Genomic DNA, 13,631 nt, shown 5'->3' with positions numbered 1-13,631 from the left:
TTGTTTTCATTTGGATTTTAATACATTTTTCGCTTAGACGCATTGACATTTAACATATCGGAAGATTAGCATTTAACTTGCTAACATGAAGATGCAAATATTTAACATTCTTGCTTTCCTCACTTCTTACGAACACACATTTAAAAAAAACAAAACAAAACAAAATTAAAACAATTCACGCACACGTAGACAGAAAATTATGCAGGGTAATATGCATTTTGGTTCTGATCTTGAGGATAAGGAGTATATCGTGAGAATTTCTCCACTTGTTGTTCAACGTCATTTGTTAATTCCGTTTCGTGTAAGGCCGGGGATACGTGATTAACTTCTGGCTCAAAATAATATGACCATAGGGAAACTGCACCCAGAGTCATCCATAACAAGAAGTTTGAATAGCAACCAGAGTTGCAAAATATTACAAATATTTCTGCAAATGTAAGGTGAGAATTATGTAAAATGAGTAGCATATATGTTGGGTATACTCGAAAAAATGCAAGCAAATAAATTTCTTTTTCGCTAGCACATATGTATTTATGTGTGTATGTGCATCCGCGTGTGCAAATGAACAATCCATTCGTTAACCCTATTGAATATTACCTGTTAATCCAGCAAACGCAAACATCACACCGTTTATATATGCATGCAAATCTCCAGCTCCTTCATCGTGGTATACTTCCAATAAATAAGCAGCGAGACCATATAATAAACAAGAAAAGGCATGAACTAATCTAACAAAAATAAAAAATACCCATTCACTGCCTCCTTCATTGAAATGGACATACCATTTTCTTGTGTAAAATTTTGATATATATAAATAAAATATAAACTGTAGCGTTGCACTTATGGTGTCTAAAAAGGAGGCCAATCTCAAAATTTTCGACCCAGCTCGATATCCTCTTGCCCAGCTGAAAAAAAGTGACGAAAAAATAAAGGAAAAATAAAAATAAGACACGGTAGAACAGGATTATAGCCACCACATGGAAAGCAAATGAAAATAAAAAAATGAAAAAATGAAATTCATTATGATGAATATGGAATAGATGAGGAGCAAAATATGTATTGAAAATTGCTGTCTGCTTTTGGGTGTGTGCATATTGCGGTGTGTGTGTGTGTGTGACTATTCACTTTATTGTTGTTATATTAGCATCCAGATAAGCACTTTATTATATTTTGTTTTTTTCTGTTCTGTTTAGTTTAGTTTTATTCTGTTATATATATTTTTTTCAAGAGTTTTCATTTTGCTAGCATTTATACGCTCAACATAAGCAGCTAAATGGGGGGAGGTGATAATTTGTGCATTTTTTTTTTTTTTTTTTTTTTCATCAGTTCACACAATTATATACGCACTTGTGTAACCTAGATAGTACACCCACTGGTATACCCCCACCCTCTATGCTCACTCTTGTCTTACCAAGTATCATCTGCGAGAAGGACTTGAAAGGACATGATAAATATAGCCCCTATCAAATACACACCACTCCATAGCGCTATGGAATTTCTAAATGTTTGATCCATACGATATTCATCTTTCATATTTTTTAAATCATAACTGAATAATCCCTTTCCTCCACTTGACCAATATGCCATAAATAAAAAGGTCAATGCAATGAATTCTAAAAAAAATCCAATTCGCAAAGTAGTTCCGAAAAGTCCATTTATTTGAAAACATGGTCCTCTATTGGTGTGACAGTTGTCATCAAGACCGTCTTGTCTCGTTGTGAACCACATCTTAAATTAATTATTTGGGGAATTTATTGTTGTTAGAAAATAAAATGGTCTATACCAATGTGTGTATTTACGTATGCTTATTCTTATACATGCATGTGCATTCAAATGATAAAACTTCTATAGCCTCCCTATTTCCCTTATTTTGTTTTATTCCCCTTTTTTTATTTTATTTTTTTTTTTTTCTCCCTTCTTAACCTACTGGCTCCTTTTTCACCGCAGGGGTAATTCTATTTGTCAATTCTTTCAAATTTGTCACAAAATAAAATAAAATATAAAAAAAAAATATATATATATATATATATATATATATAATAAATAAAATAACTAATAAATAACATGAAATGTGGAAAATAAAAAAAAATTCGCACTTATAAACCTGATGTTGTGTACATCTTTTATTTACACAAATAATAGGCATTTATTATTTATGTAAATTCAATGTGTAGGCACAGATATAACCGCTGTGGACTGCGAAACATTGGGGTGGGGGGATGGGAGGAAAAAAAAAAAAAAAAAAAAAAAAGGAAATGAAATAAAACGGGAAAGAAGCGGAAATGGCGCAAAAACGTGCGTGAGAAAAAAAAAAAAAAAAAAAAGAAAAAAAAAGTAAATATAAAATAACGTCACAGAGCAGCGGTGATAATTTTGAAAATTTAAAAAGTGCAAAATTTGTTTTTACTAACAATGATAACAAAAGAAGTACGTACTTAGTATTCACATTTGTTTACGCATGTGTATGTGTGTACATTTATATGGACATGTTCGTAAGGATGCATTTTATACAAATGTGTTCTTACTCACATGTTCACATGCACATGCTTGCGCAAATTAAAACTATAACTGCGCTTTTATATGTGTTTTTAGTTATGAATACACTCCTCTTTAGAATCATTTAACGTGATTTAAAAATAAGTGTGCTATGAGTGGAGTGACGTAACCAGAGCAAATGGACACAGTGAGAAGAAAAAGTGTTAGGAAAGACTAAAAAAAAAAAATGGGGAAACCCATGTTAACATAACTAAAACTTACTCTTTTAATTATGTACCAAACAACAAGGTCATTTTATAACTTCAAGTGACATAAACATATAATGGTGGTAATTGATATAACGTAAATTTATGAAACGGGCACCTATTTTCCAAAAACACTATCCAAAAAAAAAAAAAAAAAAAAAAAAAAAAAAAAAAAAAAAGCGGAAGTTTTACAATACTATCACGTGTAAATATATGCTGATGTATAAATACCTACTACTGTGATATAAAGACAGAAAACTGTCAGTAATCATATACACTGATTTATTTTGTTCAAAAGGCGAAAATGGTTTTTATTCAAATACATGTATATACATATATACATGTTTATATGTGTAATACTTATTTTGTGTTCTCTTTCCCATATTACACATATACACATAAGTGCACGTACTTATGCACATTTACAAAACGTAAAAAACAGGCATAGAAATAATTTTCCATTAAACCAAACATTGTTGAGTGAACTTGGTAATTTGTATGTTTGAACAATTGTAAATTTTTCTTAATATCACCAACAAATCCAAGTTACAGATTCTTATGTTTTTGCACTTTGTTTTCTTTATATATTAATTTTTTTTTTTTTTTTTTTTTATAGTATTTCCACTTCCTCTTTTTTTTTTTTTTTTTTTTTTTTTTTCTTTTGTGTGTGTGTGTGTTGAAATGTTGAATATATTTTTATATGTGTGCGTAACTGATTGCACACATTAATGTTTAAACATTTGTGCATATGTACTTTTCTTTTTTGTTCCTCACGTTTCCACATATTAATTTTTTTTTTTTTTTTTCATCCTTTTTTGTTCTTTTTTGCCTTTCCCACCACTTTTTTCAAATGTTAGCCATTAAAATGACATTTAAAAGGACCAAGTTGTAAATACCTATGTTTGTAATACCTTGATGTAATTTTTTTTTTTTTTTTTTTTTTTTTTTCTTTTTCGCGTATTTAATTACACTACATTGAGACAGTTACCATGTTGGATCGCTGGAATGTGTTAAGGGTATAGGTGCAGGGTTCATCCTTTTTTTTCCCGTACACATGCGCATTTATCTATGCGCTTTTGTTAATTATGTACACAACTATGTATATAAATATGTATAAATATAAATATATATTTATATATATATATATATATATGTACATGGGAACACACAATATTCCCACGTCACCACAAAAACTGTTTTGGGGGCTTTCAATCGTTCATTTCTTGTATATAGAAATATTTATGCAAAAATTTAGAACTATTTTTTGCAGAAACATAGCAACATGCTGCTACATAACTAGGAACATTCACCATAATTACACCCTCCTTGTTATCATACCTCGTAAAGGGTAATAAGCACCTACAAGCACTATGCACACAAATACACCCCAAGGACGTGAGTTCACTAATGGGTATATACAAAGGGGTGCACGAATTACATGTACAACATTTTGTTTTTCCTCACTGATGTTATATTTTTTTTACTCCCCGGTAATTTACACAATGTAGCTATTCAGTTACCAATAGAACTTTTTTTCACATAACACGTTTCACAAAAATTGGGACAAAATTATCATTAAACTTGTATCAGGATATTCCCTAACCTTTTTTTTTTCTTTTTTTTTAATTCGCATATATGTACTATACAAACACACACACACATACATACACCATCCTTGAATAGAGGTCCCTTATTGGGAACCTTGCCATCGTTGTAATTTCGATTTGGCAAAATTCATGCAGTGATTTACATTTTACCAAATATATAAACTCAAGTACGTACATATGATATGGTAACCATATTATATATGTTATAAAAATACAATAAACAACATAACCATATTTTATCGCAGAGCAGGGGAATTCCCCCTCAAAGATTACAATTCTTGGGGAGGAAGCACATTACTACTAAAACGAAAAGAGACATAACATGTGCACATGTGTATGTGTTATGATTATGTGCATGCATTTTTATAATCATAAAACCATCTATCCTACTTTGTTTCCTTTCCAGATAACATTTTTTTTTTTTTTTTTTTTTTTTTTTTATAGTTACCTTGAAAATAACATCATCCGAAGGAAATTACGTATTCATATCATTTGTATGTTCTCTTTATGGTGGTCAAACAAAAATCCTTATATGAAAAAAAAAAAAAAAAAAAATCATGTTGCACGTTTTAATTAAACAAGAATAAACATTTTCAATCATTTTTTTTTTTGTTCCTAAGTCTAACATTTGAGTAAACGCAGGTGTATAAATATATATGCAAGAAAAAAAAAATTCTCTTTTTATGTTTCTTTTTTTTTTTTTTCAATTTTAATATTCAAATATATTTATAATTATAACTTCCTAAATATTCAAAAACAAAATTTTCACTGTGAAAAAAAAAAAAAGAAGACTGTATTTAAACAGTGGTTGAGGCCATGTTAAGTATCAAGATGCATGCTCTTCTTAAAGTTTCTTTACTTTTATTTTTTATTATCTTTTCACCACTTTTTCAAAACGGATAGAGAGTAGCTACACCTCGTATCTCTCAACTTTTTTTTGTTTTTTTAAATCAATGCGACACTATATACCCATTTTCTGTAATATAAATGTTATACTCGGGACTTCTCTTCCCTCAGTTTAGTCTAAAAGTATCATGTCACTTCAAATTTATATAATTAACAATTTTGTTAAAAATAGGGTGCAAATATTTCCATGTATGTTGAAGAGGTATTCTTTTGCAGAGGTGCGAAAGCGTTTTTTTTTTTTTTTTTTTTTTTTTTTTTTTTTTCCCTACTTGGTAGATGTGTATACGTGTTCATGTGTTTACTTACATAACGCTATGTTGAAAACAATTCCCCTCTCCAAGTGTAGAAATTATGTTAAATCATGAACTGTGTACATATATATAGATATTCGCAGATAGGAATATATTCGTATATCCTCTACTCTAGTTAGAAAATAGGATGGACACAAGGAAATTTATAGGATTATAATGAAATTTGTTCTGAATTAAGACCATCCTCTGGGGAAACATCACTTCGCAATACACACGCACATATATATATATATATATATACCTACTGGAGGAACAAAAAAACAATAGGTAAATTCTGGGCACTAAGCTCGTTTCATCATATTAAATTCTTCAGCAGGAACAAAAGTGCGTTGCTATGTATAAGTATCTTTGTCCAAGGTCCCTTGTACAATTTCTCTCTCAAGTGAACAAAGAGGGAGAAAAAAAAAAAAAAAAAAAAAGATAAAATAAATAGTGCATTACACATCACATAAAGCAATCACAAACGCACCAAATAAATAAGACAAAACATCCACGAATAACACAAAAGCAAACATGCAAGAGCGAATAAAATTTTGCACAACTCATGTGCACAGACATACACATACAGAGGTGTAAACACCGCCATCTACCTTCCCCCCGGCCTCCATCGACATATCCCAAAAGAGCAACATGGAAAAATCCAAAAGATACATGAGTTTGATCAAAATGATTGAACGGAATGGATTCGAAAAATATCGACTTCAACAGATATTAGATAATATATACAAAGCAAAAATTACTAATGTAAATAAAATGAAAAATCTTCCATCTCATATAAGAAAAGAAATGATAAAAACCTTGAGTGGAAATATTTTAAGTATAAAACCATTGAAAGAATATAAATATGATAGAGCATATAAAGTCTTATTTCAATGTAAAGATAAGGAAAAAATAGAAGCAACTTCCTTAGATTTTGGATCACATAAATCTTTATGCATATCAAGTCAAATAGGATGTTCTTTTGCATGTAAATTTTGTGCAACTGGACAAATAGGAATAAAAAGACAGTTAGAATTAGATGAAATAACAGATCAACTTTTATATTTTCAATCAAAAAATGTTAATATAAAAAATGTCTCATTTATGGGCATGGGGGAACCTTTAGCTAATCCACATGTTTTTGATTCAATTCGTTTTTTCAATAACATCAATTTGTTTGCATTATCTAGTAGAAGAATAAATGTTTCCACTGTTGGACTCTTACCTGGAATTAAAAAATTAAACGACTTCTTTCCTCAAGTTAATTTATCTTTTTCTTTACATTCTCCCTTTACTGAAGAAAGAGACACACTTGTCCCAATCAATAAGTTATTTCCATTTCATGAGGTTCTTGATTTATTAGATAATAGAATAGCCCAGACAGGAAGACGTGTATGGATTAGTTATATACTCATTAAAGATTTAAATGATTCAAAGGATCACGCTGAAGCACTTTGCAATCATATATGTAATCGTCCATCTAATGTGAGATATCTGTATAATGTTTGTTTAATACCATACAACAAAGGTATCTTATGTGATTCCACATTCCATTGGTTCTGAGCATATGCAGAAACCTCATCTCCCCCACTCACACACAAACACACCTTTCCTCTAATATTCTCTGCTTTTGCAACCCAAACATGCAAATATGAAACATTTGAATGGATATATTTTTACACTTCTACCAATGCATTTTTTATTTATAACCTCATGCATGTTTTTATGTGTTTATATTGATTCCAATTATCTATTTTCTATACATTTTCCCATCATCAAACTGTATTGATTTTTCCACCTCTTTGATCCTATTTAGCAAAAAATGTAGATGAGAATTTCCACAGAGTAGACGAAGAAGATAAGATCCTTCAATTTGAGGTAAAACCACATATTAGAGTTTTTTTTTTTTTTACGTTATCACCACAATCATCGTTATTCTCTTTTTTTTATTTTGTTATTTTATTTTATTATTTATTTATTTTTTTTATTTTTATTTCCCTTTTTCATTTTTTCACAATTAACAGAAAGTATTGAAAAAGAATGGAATATCATTTTTCTACAGGTTAAAAATGATTATATCATGGAACACTCAATTTATTTTCATAATTACCTTCCTATTATCTCAGGCTTATACTTAAATTAGCTAAATTTAATAGAGTCATAAACTTTTTTTTTTTTTTTTTTTCCTCTATTTTTAGGAACTCCTTTGGCCTCTCAATTGATGCAGCGTGTGGTCAGTTATACGCAGGTAATGTGAAAACATTTGAAAGTGGGGTTACCTTCTGCAGTGCATAAACTCTCACTTATTATTCTATACCTTTTCTCACAATAATAGTTAAAAAAGACAATTTTTCTTAAATACAAAAAGGTGCCTTATTCTTTTGTTATTTAACCCTTCTGCATATCTATCCAATATTCCGCAGACTATGAGCCAAAAAAGAGGAAAGAAGCAATCGGAGTTCGAAATGTGTCATTGTTGGAACAATAAGCCACTTTATTTTTATTTTTATTTGCTATATTTTTTTTGTGATATTTTTTCATGAGGGAAAGACATAATCAGTTAAGTATCCATCTGAAAATCCAGATCGTTCAAGAATGTGTCTGATTGTTTCTGCTCTATTTTTTGACATCATTTTTTTTTGGCTTCATTTTTTAATTGGCTTATCTTGTTTTTGTGTTACACTCATTTTACTCAATTTTTCACACACGTGGACGAGAGATATGCATTCCTACAACTTTACTTCCACCCATATGTTGATTCTTCACACCGCTGCTTCATCTTGTGTGTATTCTTTTTATTTATTTATTTTTTTTTTTTAATAATTTTTTGTACATTATATATTCACAAGTGTTTTTTTTTTTTTTTTTTTTTTTTTTTTTTTTTTTTTTTTTTTTTTTTTTTTTTTTTTTTTTTTATAATTTTTTTTTTTTTTTTTTTTTTTTTTTTTGTATATGTATTGCCTTTTTAAATTTGTCTAGATTGTAATCACAAAATGATTTGGCAAAAAAAAAAAAAAAAAAAAAAATATGATACATGTATGTACACACCACACATTTTTATTGTATTTGTTATTAGCTACGCAAAAGAGGAATTTCTATGTACCATTTTTGTATTCTACACATTTGTGAAAATCAAGCACTTGCTTATATGTGTACAATTACATGAACTTAAGAAGATTATACACCATTTGAATTCTTGTAATGTTCTTATAAGCCTATGGTTAGCACAAGTCTGAAGAAACTATTTGCAAAAAAAAAAAAAAAAAAAAAAAAAAAAAAATCTTTACCTAATATACAAGTTATTCAAATATACAGTGGTACATACTCTGTTGTTAATAAATAAATAAAACAAATGAACTGAATAAAATAAACAAAAGCCATAATTTCGATTTTACCCAAAGCGGTAGATTTCTCTTTCGTTTATTTGTTTTAGGCAATAATGAATAAATAAAATTTCCATCTTTATTTGTCAGTAATACTTGTCTATAGAGATTTGTGTCATTTTACTTACTTCCACACGGAAATAGCAAATATATCCATTCTTATATTTGTATTTGTATCCTAAAGGAGAACAACTTTAACAGAATGCATACGACTCTTATGTAAGTAATTTTCCAAATAGTATATACAATGAAATATAATGAAATGAATCAAGAAAGTTAAAGAAAAATATGCCTTCAAATCCAATCATCTTTTTTTAAGCTTAATTATTTCCACTTAAATTTCGTTATTTCTCTTTCCTGTTTGTTTCTGCAAGTCTTTTTTTTTTTTTTTTTTTTTTTTTTTTTTTCTAAAAATATATTTTTATAGCTCTGTTTATCGTGAAATATTTACCCCGTTTGTCCAAGTAATATATATTTTTCTCCTTTCACTAATCTGCCTACAAATTCACCCCTGTGTGTGTAAGTAGCTGACGACCGCGAACAAACATATAGGTATGTTCAGAAGGAAATGTAGACTTAAGTCTTTTTAACATAAAAGTGTTGAAATAGGTATATCTAGCATTACCCTTTCATTAACGAGTTGATAAGAAAATAATTCATCAGGATGATAAATCTCAAGTGTGTAGGAATTCTTGTGGTCATACAGTTGTTACTTTTGGCGTTAGAAGGTAAAGAATGGTGCAAAGCCCAATTCGAATTTGGAAAAGCAGATTATGCAGAATGTCAGCATGAGCAGGAAAATATAACAAAATATATGATAGAGACAAGTCCAGTAATTTCCAGTGCTGTGGATTTATACAGTAATGTTTCAATAGTTATGTCCAATGGATATGGGCTTAAAACGAAAGAAATAAGCATAGGAAATGAAGAAGAAGGATTATTGAATAAAATATTTGCAGTGACAACAGATGTAGGAAATCCTGAATATGTTCATGTAAAATTGAATTCATTAAAGAAAAATTGGAAATGTAAAAGAATTACTATATGGAAAGATTTCAAGTATTGGATATTCGATTGTTCAGGTTCATTAAATGAACTAAATCCAGAAGCAACATATTTTCTATCTGGAAATAAAATATATACTGCATATGTCCAAACAGGAAAAGATATCGAAGCAGGGACAACAGGGACTATAGAAATTGTTCTATTAGGAAATAACAAAAGAAGTAATACAAAAGTATTACATGAAGGTTTCATTTCAGGAGGGTTGAAAAAAATTAAATTTCAAGCATCAGATGTAGGAAATATAGAAGATATTATTTTAAACAATAATGTTAATAACGACGATCCATGGTATTGCGATTTTGTAAAAATAAAAAGTGACAATAAAATTTACGTTTTTAATGTTAAGAGTTGGATTGGACACCCATACGAAAAATCAGTAAAAATCAATATAAGGTCAGATAATAATATAGATGGTGGATCAGCAAAAGACATAGATTGTCATATTCGAGGTAGTGATTTAATTAATACAAATAAATTACCCCAATTGTTACAAAACAAGGTGCAAATATTTAAAGTAAGATGTCCACAGAATTGTCAAAATGCAGAATTTGCATCTGTAGAAGGTTCTTCCATACATCCAGCATCTACATCTATTTGTGCATCTGCTATTCACGATGGATCCTTAACGCCAAGTGGAGGCTCTATTGTAGTAACAGTTGGAAATGATTTAAATCAATATTATGCCATAAAAGAAAAGCTAAACCAGATTGAAGCAATAGATTTTACTACAAAAGCAGATGAACCAAATTTCTCTTTCTATTCATATCATTTAGAATCCATTGATGATATCGAAAGTGATATCCGAATTGTAGATGCGTTTGGAAAATTATCATCCTTAGGAAGATTAGAAATCAGAAAAAATAATAACGAATGGGGAACTGTATGTAAAAGAGGACCAAACTTTACATTCACTGATGATACTGCTAAACGGGCCTGCAAAGATTTAGGATTTTCCAATGGTATATATATTAAACAAATATGCTTAAATGTAAATGGACAAAATTATTGTGCTAACTATAAATACCCATTCAGTAGTGCTGGTATTTTATGTACTGGAAGTGAAACAAATCTACTTCAGTGTAATGCAGATGATTCTTCTCATTGTGTAGATCACCATGATGATGTTATTATTCAATGTCTAAATGAAGGAAGTAATAACGAATTCCCTACTGATGGAATGATTAGATTAGTTGATGCTACAGGTGCTCCTACTACTAACGGAATTGGACGATTAGAAATCTATTATAATGGAACATTCGGTTCTGTATGCTCAGAGGGGTGGGTAAAAGAGGCAGAAAAAATAGCTTGTCAAGAATTAGGTTACATTGGTCTAAAGGGTAATGGATTTTCTCATCATGCATGTACACAAATAGCAGGTGAAAATTTATGTGGACATGATGCAGATAAGATAAATGCAGTAAATGTTAAATGCAAAGGGGATGAGAAATCTCTAAAAATCTGTGCTCAAGAAAGACATGAAGATATCTATTGTTCTCATGATGAAGATGTTGTAATTGGTTGTTCAAATGGGGTAGAAGAATATGGAGATGAACAAAATTCACACTATTTAACCACAAGATTAGGACTTAAAAAAAATATTTTAAATTTGGAAAAAAAAAAATTCCCTCCTAAAATCGAATTAACATGTTTTGACAAAATATTATCCATAGCAGATCTGAGCAATGCACAAGTGGGTGACATTTTTTTAGCTAGCTGCCCTGAAAAATGTGATGAAGAAATAGGGATAATAAAAGGAACTCTTCTATACACTTTCGATTCCCACATATGTAAAGCAGCAATTCATGCAGGAGTGTTGTCAAACAACGTTGCAGATGAACTTATTATAATCATATCACATAAGCACCAGAATTTTGTTGGGACAAAGAGAAACAATGTTGAATCTCATGGATTCAATGGAATTGCCAAAAGTTTCAGTGTCAGCATACCAATGAGATCCATCATTCAGGAAGAACGAAAAAGTAACCCAAAATATGGAGAAGAAAATTCAGAAATAGATACATTACATGATGATAGGGTAGATAATCCAAATAAAAACCATTCCCTTTATGAACTCCCATTAGATCAAAAAAGAAACGACACCCTAAGTACAAGGGGTACAGGAACTCAACCTACATTCCAGTGGATTGCTCCAAACAATTTTTCTGGATTTAATGGAAAAGAAAATGATTTTGTAAATTGTAGTAATTTACCTAACGAAAAATATATAAAAAGTTTATCCAATTTTACCTTCATTATATATTTCACATTAAGTGGGGGAGAAGGGAAATGGAGAACATTATTATCTCATAGCTTGTGTGAGGGTATTTCCATTTCAGTAAATGAAGAAAATGAATTGATAATTGAACAAAATTGCAATCCTTATTTGTTAAAAAGTAAATTCAAGCCATTAATCGGACATACATATCACCTTGCAGTGGTGTTTAATAAAAACAACAAAAGTATAGACTTATATATCAACGGAAAAAAATATATTCTAGATAAAGCAAAATATGATTTTACACTTAATGGTGATTTAATTATAGGTAGATCAAACCAAGCCACTACAGATTATTTCATAGGAAATATTCACCTTGTTGAGGTGTATAAGTATATTTTGTCTGATGATGAAATTAAGCAATCGGTGAATTCTACACTCTCTTTAGATTATATTAATGCAAAAAATAACCAATATAACAGTACAGATATGATTATAAAAAAGAAAAAAAAACGTACTAGTACCAGAAAAACCGTAGATGGAAGAGATTGTATAACCCAATGTAAACCTATAAGTATTATAAACAAAGAACTTCAAATAAATAGAGAACAACTAAATTTAACATGTAAAGATGATTTGTTATCGAACCATTTTAATGGAAAAATAGGGTCTCAATTTTTGGTTCATTGTTTAGATAATTGTATTAAATCTAAATTTATTATAAAAGGAAGCAATAATTATTATACTCCTGATTCTTCCATATGTAAAGCAGCCATACATGCTGGGATATATATACCTAATAAAAACAACGGTGATGAAAACACTTCTTTTATTCTTCGAATTGTTAATGGGTTGTTAGAATATAAATCAGCTAGAGGGCATTTTGGTATTGTCAGCAAATCGGAAAGACAATCACAATTACGGTCTTTTTCTATTTTTGCAGAAAATGATGATGATGATATTCTTACCTGTTCTACCAATGGTCAATCGTTTTTAAATCTGCTAATTGGAGAAAAACGAACAATCATGTGTCCATCAAATTGTGATAAAATTAATGACAAAATTTTTGGCACAAATATATATACTCCCACATCTGCTCTGTGCAAAGCTGCCATTCATTCTGGTGCCTTATCAATCCAAGGGGGACCTGTCGATTTGGCTCTTGCATCAGATGTGGATGAATTCACGGGATCCATACAAAACGGAATTCAATCCTACCAATCTACGAAGCACAAATTTGCTTTAACTTTTTCCATCCACTCATAGTATACAGACATATGCAAATTTTAGTGAAATGAGAATTTTTTTTTTTTTTTTTTTTTTTTTTTTTTTGTATCACTTAGCCGACATATTCCATGCAATTGGGAGAAGATATGGTAGTGTAGAACTACAAACTGTCCTGTGATTACGATAATGTGCATTTA

At 29.7% G+C, this 13,631-nt stretch overlaps 3 protein-coding genes across 3 annotated transcripts; 2 read left to right on the top strand and 1 right to left on the bottom strand.

The window, feature by feature from the left end:
- Positions 1–197: 197 nt before the first annotated feature.
- Positions 198–1,728, bottom strand: PGO_134180 (glideosome associated protein with multiple membrane spans 3; the record flags this gene model as incomplete). Its single annotated transcript, XM_028689934.1, has 3 exons — positions 198–427; positions 598–905; positions 1,412–1,728. The coding sequence occupies 3 exons, from the start codon at positions 1,726–1,728 to the stop codon at positions 198–200; spliced, it is 855 nt and encodes a 284-aa protein (XP_028545735.1).
- A 4,467-nt stretch (positions 1,729–6,195) lies between these two features.
- On the top strand, positions 6,196–8,032 carry PGO_134170 (Fe-S-cluster redox enzyme; the record flags this gene model as incomplete). Its single annotated transcript, XM_028689933.1, has 5 exons — positions 6,196–7,072; positions 7,361–7,422; positions 7,569–7,606; positions 7,743–7,792; positions 7,968–8,032. The coding sequence occupies 5 exons, from the start codon at positions 6,196–6,198 to the stop codon at positions 8,030–8,032; spliced, it is 1,092 nt and encodes a 363-aa protein (XP_028545734.1).
- A 1,559-nt stretch (positions 8,033–9,591) lies between these two features.
- On the top strand, positions 9,592–13,473 carry PGO_134160 (multidomain scavenger receptor; the record flags this gene model as incomplete). Its single annotated transcript, XM_028689932.1, has 1 exon — positions 9,592–13,473. One exon carries the CDS (start codon positions 9,592–9,594, stop codon positions 13,471–13,473), a length of 3,882 nt encoding a protein of 1,293 aa, XP_028545733.1.
- Between the last annotated feature and the right edge of the window lie 158 nt (positions 13,474–13,631).

Source organism: Plasmodium gonderi, assembly GCF_002157705.1.
Source record: "Plasmodium gonderi DNA, contig: Chr13, whole genome shotgun sequence".
Classification (NCBI taxonomy): Eukaryota; Apicomplexa; class Aconoidasida; order Haemosporida; family Plasmodiidae; genus Plasmodium; species Plasmodium gonderi.
The sequence above is the reverse complement of the archived record's forward strand: the minus strand, read 5'-3'. Positions and strand labels throughout refer to the sequence as shown.